The sequence below is a fragment of the Octopus bimaculoides genome, chromosome 2, assembly GCF_001194135.2.
Source record: "Octopus bimaculoides isolate UCB-OBI-ISO-001 chromosome 2, ASM119413v2, whole genome shotgun sequence".
Taxonomy (NCBI): Eukaryota; Metazoa; Mollusca; class Cephalopoda; order Octopoda; family Octopodidae; genus Octopus; species Octopus bimaculoides.
Window position 1 is genome coordinate 169,067,806 of NC_068982.1, and position 12,081 is coordinate 169,079,886.

A 12,081-nucleotide genomic window follows, 5' to 3' on the forward strand; every position below is an offset into this window, starting at 1 on the left:
TTTACAGTCTCTGAAGAGCGTGTTTATTCGATAATCGTTCGTTTATCCGGCGGGAAACCAATTGATAAGATCAGATCTATAATACTCTATACTTTGATTTATATACTGCTCGGATCTTGTTCCTCGATTGCTAGACACAACGGAAGTCGTGAATGTTTGTCCCCACGAGAACAGCACACAAGAAAATCTTATGTGGTTTCTCAACCTTCTAGAAGTAGCAACCAAATCTTTCTCAAGTTCTATGGATGTGAACTTCCATCGAACTCACGATCCTTTAAACAGTTACTAGGCTCCACAAATCCATATTAAATCCATCTTCTCTTTTCTTATGGCTAAATTGTTTTACAAGGTTTTGTAGTGAAGAAAAAATACGATCATCATCATCGTCATCAGTGTTGTCATCAACACAACATTTCATAAAAGACAAAAGGCAGCATGCACACGCCCTCAATTATATAACAACTGGAAATACTAGAATTTTGCCTTTAACAAATTTTGAGGCGACCAAAAACACTTATAAAATATCGGCCGTTTACTTTTGTCTATAAACCCTGTAGCATTTTTTCTATTTTTATTTATTTAATCTTTTTTTTTTGTAATGGTAACATATTTTTCTCATTGCGTGACAAGGTGTGAGATTTCCAAGTTCAGCAATCGCTGAACTTGCGACAAATGAACATTCAGATCTCCCTCAAATCTTATACTATTGATAAAAGAAGCTTACATTACATAATGTTGTCCTACAAAGGCTTAAATGCATGGGATAATCACGATGTGAATGTGTTTGATCATACGTCAGCACGATCAGGGTTGAACTAGAACAAACAGTCCCAATTACGAATAACTACCTATTTATAAGAAATATATACTTCGTTTTCTCATAAATGGCAGAGACAAGTGGTTGGAAGCAATTTTTGTTTCCATTTATTCTATTTGGAAAACAATAGAAACTCAAATAATTTGTGTCGCTCTTCCAGGTTAACAACACAAGGGAAATGATTTTATTCTAAAACCGGGTCAACGATAAAAATAATTTTTCTTCAAGATACGAAAATTTTCAATGATTAAAAAATATTTTTTTACATATACAATTAATGAGTTATATCTCATTTCAATCAATCTAATCTCGCATTTTTATTCCCATAATTTGCCGTTGTAGAGTTAATCGACTACAATCCATCATTTCTAAAATTCTGACCTTGTGTATGTCGGAGAAAAGATTATTTCAGAAGTTAGGTAAACGAATTCTAGGGAAAAAAAAATTAAGGAAGCTTTTGTTTCATTGTTTTCCTTAAGATAATGAATAAAACATATTTTTCTCACATTTAAATTTTGTTGAAATTGTGCTTAAATTAAATCGATTTGTTAGTTATAAGCTTCTTGAAATATATATTTTTATTTATCTCATCTATGGTTATTAAATGAAATATAACATTTCTTTTCTACGATTCTTTTTTTCTTAACTCACACATGACATTTCTTTACTGTGGAATTATTTCCGTTCACCATGAACACGCTCCTAATATTACTTCCGGTTTGAAAACTTGTTTGTTTTTTGCTCGCTCGTCACTGGATTCATATTAAACATTAATTGTTCTAACATTTAAGTCACAATAGAGCAGTAAACATGCCTAAAGGTGTTGGCCGAAAAGTCCGTTCGAAGCATAATTATAAATATAATGTTAACCGAAGAAAGGAAAATAAGAAAAGGAAGAAAATGCCCAATATTGATTGGTAAGTGTCTCGTTTTCTTTGATACACCACGTGGAGAATATTCTCTCTTCATAAAACGTCGACAAATGACTCCCGATGTTGGCGAATTTCTTAATTTATTATTGTTTAGCACGCAGTCAGCCTTCGTTAAAAGCATTGTAGCTATAACATTCCTGTCTTTTAAGGATATATTGGTCTGTATTATAAAGAGTGATGTTTGCGAGAAATTTAATTGCTATTTCTACCTTAAGTTGTCTTACATACTGTAAACAGTGATTGATATGGGTATTTGGAACAAGGGTTACACCAAGGCTCGAGTGACGGCGGTTGTAGGAACTGTGGGTACACTAAGGTTCGAGTGGTTGAGCTCGGGAACGTAGTGATTGACACTATAAGCGACCCAGGGGAACGTCTTCTTGTTAACTCCCATTTCCTTTACTGATTGTAAAAAAAATAGGTACTATTAAAGCAGCGCGGACCCGAACGCGCAGTCGCGCGTCCGCGCTAGCTAGTCGTGAGTGGTCGATCCTAACCCTAAATACGTATTCATTTGCACACGCGGGTTAGGGTTAGGATCGACCACTCAAGACTAGCTAGCGCGACTGCGCGTTCGGGTCCGCGCTGCTTTAGTAGTACACCCTATCCCTATCCCTAACCCGCGTGTGCAAATGAATACGTGTTTAGGGTTAGGGTTAGGGTTAGGATCGACGTTCGGGTCCGCGCTGCTTTAGTAGTACCAAAAAGTATTTGGAGTTGTAACCGTATGCATGTTTGTCCCAGAAATTAGGCTCCTTGTTTTACGTTGTGAATAGTAATTAGAAGTTGCTGGATCGTTAAACACATGAAGGGCGAAAGTAAAGAATACGTACACCCGGTGTTAATGGTTAGGGTTTTTGTTACGCCGAAAACGAGTGGTATACGTATTCTTTACCTCCGCCCACAAGAAGTTCTTTCCTTTCAGAAAAAAATAAACCAACTAAATTCAACGTGATTGCAACCTACAACTTCCTAAACGTATCTTTACAAAATTATATTTAAAACGGTATTCATTATTGAGAAAACCAGAGAAGAGGGCAATTAACTAGCTATACCATATATATTGATGGACATTTACCCCATGGGTTTCCAATTTGAAAAAATTTCGAAGATGTATTTTTAAAAATTTAATGTAGAAGTATTCATGTACTATAAAGGTCCTTGGAAGAATCAAAGGGAGGTAATCAAAATATTAGACTTGAATGAGACATTTATTAATGGAACTCTAACGTACATGAGTACCAGCATTAAATATCGTTATTGGATCCAGATTGGCCTACGGCTAAACTGTAATTGTTTTGAGACTAGTGGTTTTCAAAATGACATACCAGCACTCCCCTTAAAATATTAGTGAAATATTTGCCCCTCACCCTTTTTATTAATTAGATGAAAAAATAGTTTGCATCCATAGTATAATTCTTTCTTCACTATGATGGTGGAACAATTTTAAAAAGTTTTAAGCTGTCTTAATTTTATTAAGCTTGGCAACTTGTCTCTTAACCTCCCCTCCTCCTCCATGAGAAATACTGCAAGACGAGTCATCCAAACAGCTTCTTCATGGTCATTCAACCTGCTAGATATAGCAATCAAATCCTTTTCACATCACACCCGCCTAGCTTTAAGAAGGATATATTGGATAATGTTATCTTAGTCACTGCTGGAAAGCTTTTGATCGTAGATCTACCAGCACAAGACTGACCCTTAATTAAACAACACCGTTAACCTAACTTTTTTTTCCTTCTTAAATTTAAGGCGAAAATCACTCAATGAAATCAAGTATACTTAAGCAATCAGAAAAGTCTGCTCTTTGCAACCATTCAATAACCAAAGACGCTTGATCTACTTGAGATAGCAACTAAATATCCCTCAAATAGCATCCTACTATTTTAAAGCAAAGGGAGAACAAATTGGGTATTATAAATCCTAGATGCTTGTCTGAAAATAGTTGGGATGGACATGTCTTTATTTTTTTCACTTTTAGGTTCAGGCATGACTGTGTTTAAGAAGCTTACTTCCCAACTAAGTGGTTTCGGTTCCTTTTGCAGAGCACCATGGGCAAGTGTTTTCTATAACCTGGGCTGAATTAAGCTTTGTGAGTGGCATGGGTTGGATGGTTTGATTGGGGCTGGCAAGGCAGAAGACTGCACTAGGCTTCAATGTCTGTTTTGGTGGGGGTTTTACAGTTGGATGCCCTTCCTAACACATTTATTTATTGTGTGCACTTTTGTCTTGAAATTATATGATAGTAATAAGTAATAAGTGCGCATCACCATGCAAGTGATGCACATTTCCAATCTTCTGTGAAAAATGCGTGTGGTCATAGGAAAGTATTACTTTGCTTGGAAACAGGTGAGAATTGGCTACAGGAAGAGCATTCAGCCATAGAAATTTTACCCTAACAAATTCTGTCTGATCCTTTTCAGCATGCACAAGTAGATGTTGAATTGATGATTTTACCGCCTATAAATGGAAGGGCATCACCCATGATCCTTATATTTTTTCAGAGTCTCCAACACTGGTAAAAGGTAGAGAGGAAATTACTCTCAAACCAAAGTCCAGGCCTGGCCTAAATGTGACTGCTAATTCTACTAAAGACACCCAAGGACTGGGTGGTGGGGTTAAACCAGATGTTAGATCAAGTTGTCCACCCAAAAACACAAAGAGCTGGGAAAGATATTGCAAGGGACCTAATCTGTTGCTGTACCATTTAAACCAATCTATCTGTAAAGTGGTTGGTGTTAGGAAGTGCATTCAACCATAGAAGCCAAAGCAAACTATGGAACTTGGTGTAACCCCTGACCTTCACAGTCCCTGTCAAGCTGTCCATACCAATATGGAAAACGCATGTTAAATGATGATGATTGGAAATGGACAGCTTGCATGACAGTGGCATTGGTTTACAGCTATCACATGAAGTTAAGAAAAGGAGACAGTAGCATACACACACATACATACATTTATGCATAGTATACAATGGGCTTCCTTCAATTCCCGTCTACCAGATCCACCCACAAGGTTTTGGTCTGTCTGGAGCTATAATAGAAACACTTACCCAATGTGCCACACAGTGGGACTGAACTTGAGACTTTGAAGTTGGGAGGCAAACTTCTTATCATATGGCCATGCCTGCTCATAATGATCCTGTCAGTTCATTGTCTGGAGCATTTTGATTATATATCTGCTTCATGGAGGCTAAACATAGAGGATAAAGCTTGTATGAAACTGATATTTACAACCATCACATGCAAGATATGGACATGCTCTTCCCTCATCTGTTGTAGTCCAAAACTCATAACAATTTTGTAACTTTAATGATAAGATCATTCATTTTGGTGGCATCAACAGCAAAAAACTGTGAGCCAAAGGTGATGAAAATAAATTATAAGGATGTTTCATCATCGTTTAACGTCCGCTACGACAACAAAGCAAGACTAGACATAATGGAAAATGACACAGACAGTATGTGTGTGTGTACAAACAAAGGCCTTATGACTATGAGACCGCATTAAGATATGCGTAGAAGTAATGCTAATGGAATATAATGAACTATAGGACTTGAAAAGAAAAGAAAGGTGGAAGAATGGAAGGAAGGTAGAGAAATAAGATGAACCCAGGGCTGAAGCTAAATGCTAAGGTGAGAGCTTGAAGCAAACATGAGTGAAGAGGTCAGTGATCAAGATGGAAAGAGAAACAGGATGGTCATGTGGTATTGAAGAGAGAGTGGATACAGAAACACTAATATATATATATATGCTCATGCAGTGTCATTTTAAAAGCACCCAGCACACACTGTAACATGGTTCACATTAGGATGGGCAAGGGCATTTAGTTGTAGAAGCCAAGTCAAATCAGAATAGAACCTGATGCAGCTCTCCAGCTTGCTGGCTCTGGTCAAACTGTTCAACCCATGCCAGCATGGAAAACAGACTTTAAAGGATCATGATGACAGTATATATATTTATATATACATAAAAATACCGATGAGTGGTACAACAAGGCACCAATATTTACTGGAAAATAGCAATCGATACAAATACGACACTATTGTAAAGCTTCACTGTGTATATACTAGCAAAGACGTGTGTGTGCAACAAACATGAAAAATGTGTCTTACCTCTCGTTTATTTTCACCATCATCCTTATAATTTATTTTTGTCACCTTTCACTCACATACATACACATTCACATCCAGATATATTTATATGTATTGAATGGTCACAATGTTATGTGTGTAATTTGGGTTTCTAAATGTCCAAGATGCACTGTTTGAAAAAATTTGGCCAGTCATGGTTGGAGTGTCTTTGATCATAAGCCTGCTTGATCAGGTTTGACCTAGGGTTAAATAACCTGTTAATGAACAAGACACAATTTGACTATCGTGAAATACATGGTGAATATCTTTTATCCCATGCCTAACCATCTTTAACCCTTTAGTGTTTAAACCGGCCATATCCGGCCCAAATATTCTACATGTTTTATATTCAAAATAGCGATATCTAGCCTCTCACACCAAACCCACATTGACATTCTAAAATTAAATAATCACATCATTGAGATTTCAAAGCAATGAGATAATGCATGATTAATTCAAAACAATTTGAGTGAAAAGGCATTACATTTAACAGAGTAATCTGAACATTAAAGGGTTAAAGAAAAAAAGATGAAGTGGTCATTGCTGGATTGTCCTTGATTATCTACTCTTTCAGGGCTGACCTGGGGCTAAAGTGCATGTTCTGTTGAGCAATCAAAATGCAGTCACTTGATGAGGTAGAAATAGCATCCAACTCTGTCAGATCACATTCTATTATTATAAATGTAAAAAGGAAGATGTAGTCTTAGATTTACTTTCTAAAAAAAGGATGGATGGCTATGAATGGAACATTTTTGACCATAGTTTTTGCATGGGTTGATCTGGACATCTAAATATCTACAAACCGATTTACTATGGGAGTAATTAGCATAAAACGTACATAGCCTAACATTTTCAATATATCAACAGGTATATCGATAGAACACATAAAATGCCTCAAAGTATTTGTTCTGGCTCTTAGTGTTGTGAGTTGAAATCCTACTGAGGTTTGCTTTACTTTTTCTCCTTTTGTGATTAACTAAAGAAAGTACCAGTCCAGGGTGAAGAATAAGTGGAATTGTAGAGTTTTTTTGGGTGGTCTGTGAAGTACTTTGTATTCAATATTCTTGGGTGGTAAACTCCATGATTTCACTTGTTTGAGGAATCAAACTATCCCATCACTTAAGCTTTATTACTGCCCAGGAGTTAAATCTTTCCTCTCTGAATGAGATTTATGGAGGAGCAAAATAGAAATTTCAGTGATTTCTTCAGTTTAATCTTGATTGGATTTATACTAAATTTATTAGATTATGTTGTTGCTTTCATTTTGATATTGTTATGACTGTATCTTTAAAATTAAATCCATTGTTTTAATTCATTTTTTTAAAAATCTTATTTTTATTCACTAGTGCTTTGATAAAGAAATTCTGGGACAAGGGTAAATCTTCACAAAGCAACTTTGAAGACATGGGACTTTGTTTTGATCCTAATAAAACACTGCCTATTCCAAATGTAAAGGTATGCCTGATCATCTTTTCTTTTCAAAACTTCATCAACTTCACCTTTTTGTTGCATTATTTCTGTGTTTCAGATTAAATTTGAAATTAATAAGTATTTAGAAAAATAACTTTGTCATTATTAAGCTAGTGTCTAGGACACAAATTAGCATGAAATTGTAATGGAAAGTTTTAGGACAATTTAAGAACAGGAAGTTTGTATCATAGAACTTAGAGGAATTTTAATTCATTAGTATTAAAAGCAGTAAAGCATCTTCAATTTTATTTTTGCTTAATTACTAAAGTACTTTTTTTCTTCTTTTTATTCAGTATATTTTGTTGCTTGAATTTCCAAAATTATTGATGTGAAATTTGATTTTTAGGATATCATGGGTTATCGAAGCCTTGAAGCTGAAACGATGGAAGTGGATAAAACAACAAAGAAACCTCGTAGAAAAGAATTTGTTGTAAAAGGTTAATAACTTCTTTTTGTTGTCAATTTGGAAGGCGGCGAGCTGGCAGAAATGTTAGCACACCGGGCGAAATACTTAGCAGTATTTCATCTGCCGTTACGTTCTGAGTTCAAATTCCGCCGAGGTCAACTTTGTCTTTCATCCTTTCGGGGTCGATAAATTAAGTACCAGTTACGCACTGGGGTCGATGTAATCGACTTAATTCCTTTGTCTGTCCTTGTTTGTCCCCTCTATGTTTAGCCCCTTGTGGGCAATAAAGAAATAAACTTGGATAGTTTGAATATTTTGAAAGCTGACCATTCCATTATTAGTGTGATAATTCTCACTGTTTGTGTTCCACCAAATCATCATTTAGTCTTCTGCTACATATATTAGTTTAAAGATGTTAAATCATTAAGTGTATATGGGATTGGATTACTAGCTCCTGGGTTATGAGCTAAAAATCAACTATAAATACTTTGTTCTTTTTCTGGGCAAGACATGTAGAAATATTATTCTTAAAAGTCTATTTTTACTTAAAAATTGTGGTTTCTCTCTCATGTTTAGTTTGGTGAAACCAGAGTTAAGCATTTAGGATTTATTTGCATTCATAAATAATTTATCAAAGTGGAATCTTATTCCTCACCATGAAAATATACAAATTCAACAGCTGAAGTAGATGATTAAACAGATGACAGCTATCTTGGCTATTCGTTGATTTCCTGAGAATGAGATCTTGACCTCGTCTGTGCTGGTGCCTTGTAAAAAGGGCATCCAGCCATAAAAACCATGTCAAAACAGACAATGAAGCATGGTGCAGTCTTCAGCCTAGCCAACTCCTGTCAAACTGTCCGACCCATGCCAGCATGGAAAGCAGACGTTAAGTAATGACGAGTATCTTGAATGCCTGTGTCAGAGTATTGATTAAGAAGTCATTACACATCCTGGTACTGGTTATGTACCTTATGCAATTAACAATACTAAAACCAACAAATATTTCACTAGTATGCTGTGTGAATTCAACTAGACTTGGTATTTCTTGGAGAAGAGGAAGATGGACTCACCAAGCTTAGTATACACCACATAATGAGTCTTTATTTAGGTCCCTACTATAACTCAACTACACTGGATTTATTATCCACTGGTGTTTTGTAATTTTTTAAAGTCTTTAAGTTAAGTTTAATCTCAGCTACAAAAGAACAAATACTAAATGCATTTAGTGGCTCTAAAAATGTATAAATGTTGCTAGTTGTCTTGAAGTGATGAACATAAACTGTTTGATTTAAATAAATGCATGGTTTTCGTGTTGCAGTTGTTGTCAGCATAATGATGACATATGTATAGATCTGAGTTGACCAAAAACAAATTCAGAGCTGTATTGATAATTTTAAGTGTACAATTATTAGCATCAACCCAAAATGCCTTTAAATCCTGCAGAGGTCAATTTTGCTTTTCATCCTTCTTGGGCCAATAAAGTATCAGTCAACTATTGGCGGTGATATAATCGTTGATACATATACACGCAGGGGAGCCGCGTGCGCACGTTCATTTGTATATTAGTTTTTTTGTATGTACCAGTGTAAATAGTTGCGCTGAGTTACGTCCCTTTTATACCGAAAATGGTAAAACTTCTGTCATTTGACAAAACCAGTACTAAACTTATATATTTTTGAATAAAATCTCTTGAAGGTGGGTGTCTCACCTCCCTAAATTTCAAACCTTTGTATATGATCATTTCCTTTCTCCCTGGTTGATAGGTTTAGAAGAAGAAGCAAATCAAGCAGAAAAACGGCCAAAATCCATGCCAGAAGAAGAAGTCAAATACTGTGTACTAATGATGGAAAAATATGGGGAAGACTATGAAGTGAGTAAACTAGTTTATTGTCATTTCTCTCAAAATGTTAGATACTTCTGGATTAACCAAATCTATGATTGATGATTTCAGAATAAATTCTATATTTTTATAAGATGGCAAGCTTTGTAGAACAAGTGCTACTTATTTTCTTTTAGTTAATCGTCATTTAATGGGATTTTTTTTTTTTTGTATGTGTTCAGGTCTTTATATCTCATATTAATTTCTTTTTTTTTTTCACAGAAAATGGCAAGAGATTACAGGAACTATTATCAAGATACACCAAATCAAATTAAGAAAAAGATAAACAAATTTAAAAATATGGAAAAGCAATATAAAAAATATTTAGCATCAAGGAATTCAGGGAAAGCAACGATGGAAATGGACACAGCAACAAAAACAGAGCTGGAAATAGAGACATAAGCTCAATCTTAAATGATGTACAAATAAAAAAAATAATAATTAGTTTTATTTATTATATTCTTTTTTGCTAATTTCAATCATTGGCTGTGGTTATGCTGGAGCACCAGTTATAAAGAATTTTATTTGATCTTGGTTGTGTGGTTAAGAAGCTTGCTTCCCAATGATGTGGTTCCAGGTTCGGTCACACTTTTGGGCGAGTACCTTATATATCCCAGGTTAACTATAACATTTCTGAGTAGATTTACTAATAGAAACTGAAAGCTCATTGTGTGTATAAATATATCAACATCATCATTTAATGTCTGCTTTCAATGCTGGCTACAGTTGGTTCAACAGGAGCTGGCAAGCCAGGGGACTGCACTCAGGCTTTACTGTGTTTTTAGATGGTTTTTATAGTTGGATGCCCTTCTTAATGCCAACCACCTACCAAAGTGGACTGGGTGCTTTTTACATGGCACTGGCAAGGTCTATATGTAGTATGCCTATTTATACATTATATTTACAAAAATACTTTTTCAGTCTTGAGACTTTTCTAAGTGTTTATGATTGACTATAAAATCTTTCAGAGATTTGTTCTATTGCATGATGTCTTGGACAAGTGTCTTCTATGGCCCTGTTCCAGAAGAAGCCTGTTGTGTGTGTGTGGTTGGATGTGAGTGATTTTGCATTTCCTTATTTACATGTGTTCATTTGCAGATTGTAAACTGTAGCTTTTGCTAGTGATGTTACTTGCAGTCCATCATTAAAGTACAACTGGGCTTCTTGATTTTGTTTGGTATTTGTAAATGAAAGGCTCATTCATCTGGTGGTGTTTCTGGTTCTCTATGTAAACATGTCTGGGCTGTTTGTTGATTGATAGACTAGGAGCTTGTTACCTCACTTGGTAATTTGGGTTGGCAAAGATGCATCAAGTTGATAGATCAAATTGAAGCAGTGAGAAAGAGTTAATACACAATGAGGTTTAATGACATTCTCTTAGCTAAGATCAATAATTATTTCTCTTAGAGCAAGCCACTCTGTCTTGCATTTTTTGACTGGGAAAAGGATTTTGATATGATAACCTTGCTCTGTAGACTCATAGCTGCTAAGAAAACTGTAAGCCATAAAGAAGGGTGTTGTCAGCTAAGTGGCAGTTAATCAGCCATGACTGTTCAGTCTTGTTTTTAGAGTTTATTGAAAACTACATTGATGTATTCTGCCTCACTTTGTACAGTAGGGGGAGATTTGGATACTTTTTCTTGTAGGTTAAGCAACCACTCAGAGGCTTCCCTATTTAGCTTGTGCATGTAGTTTGGAATCAATGTTTGGTTCTCAGGCCCTCTCTTATCCATGAGAATTCGTCTATGCCAACAACTTAGTTGTCATAGTTAAAGAATCGAAGGAAATGCTTCAAAGATGGCACCAAGATTGAGAATCAAGAGGCTTAAAGTCAACCAAGCAGAGTTGAAAGTTTTAATTAGTAAGAAAGAAAACTTGACTACCGTCTGGGTGGTTGTCTTGCTTACTATGTTGAAAATGAGTCAGTAAGAAATGGATACTGTGTACTCAATGCAACCTACAGTAGTGTGATACTAGCAAGTCGATAGGACTTCATATGATCAGCTGTGGAGGTGATTGCATTCAGAGGGGTTTAAAAAAGTTCAGGTAACTATTCTGCTGACAATAAAGGTTGCTTCTCACTGAGTGAAGGGCATCAAAGGTCCCAGTCATGCATCATCACTTCCTTAAGACCCAACAAGCTGGATAGAAATGAGGCGAGTATAATGTATGACAGCAGAGTGAGGTGAGCCAAGAGGGAAAAAATGGGCATCAACAAAATTGGCCATAGAGTTGACTACAACAATACAGATATGTGATTCATCATCATCGTTTAACGTCCGCTTTCCATGCTAGCATGGGTTGGACGATTTGACTGAGGACTGGTGAAACCGGATGGCAACACCAGGCTCCAGTCTGATTTGGCAGAGTTTCTACAGCTGGATGCCCTTCCTAACGCCAACCACTCAGAGAGTGTAGTGGGTGCTTTTACGTGTCACCCGC

The 12,081-nt window shown here is 35.9% G+C and overlaps 1 protein-coding gene across 1 annotated transcript; it reads left to right on the forward strand.

The window, feature by feature from the left end:
* Positions 1–1,503: 1,503 nt before the first annotated feature.
* LOC106876849 (nucleolar protein 16) lies at positions 1,504–10,083 on the forward strand. The gene is made up of 5 exons (XM_014925570.2): positions 1,504–1,734; positions 7,228–7,336; positions 7,698–7,788; positions 9,524–9,630; positions 9,862–10,083. The coding sequence occupies exons 1-5, from the start codon at positions 1,628–1,630 to the stop codon at positions 10,039–10,041; spliced, it is 594 nt and encodes a 197-aa protein (XP_014781056.1). The 5' UTR covers positions 1,504–1,627; the 3' UTR covers positions 10,042–10,083.
* The last annotated feature ends 1,998 nt before the right edge of the window (positions 10,084–12,081 follow it).

Bases quoted from the DNA above. Each gene is read 5' to 3' on its own strand.
- LOC106876849 (XM_014925570.2), top strand. From the start codon at position 1,628: ATGCCTAAAGGTGTTGGCCGAAAAGTCCGTTCGAAGCATAATTATAAA. The intron at 7,337-7,697 runs GTATGCCTGATC...TTTGATTTTTAG, and splicing joins TGCCTATTCCAAATGTAAAG to GATATCATGGGTTATCGAAG. The intron at 7,789-9,523 runs GTTAATAACTTC...CCTGGTTGATAG, and splicing joins AAAAGAATTTGTTGTAAAAG to GTTTAGAAGAAGAAGCAAAT.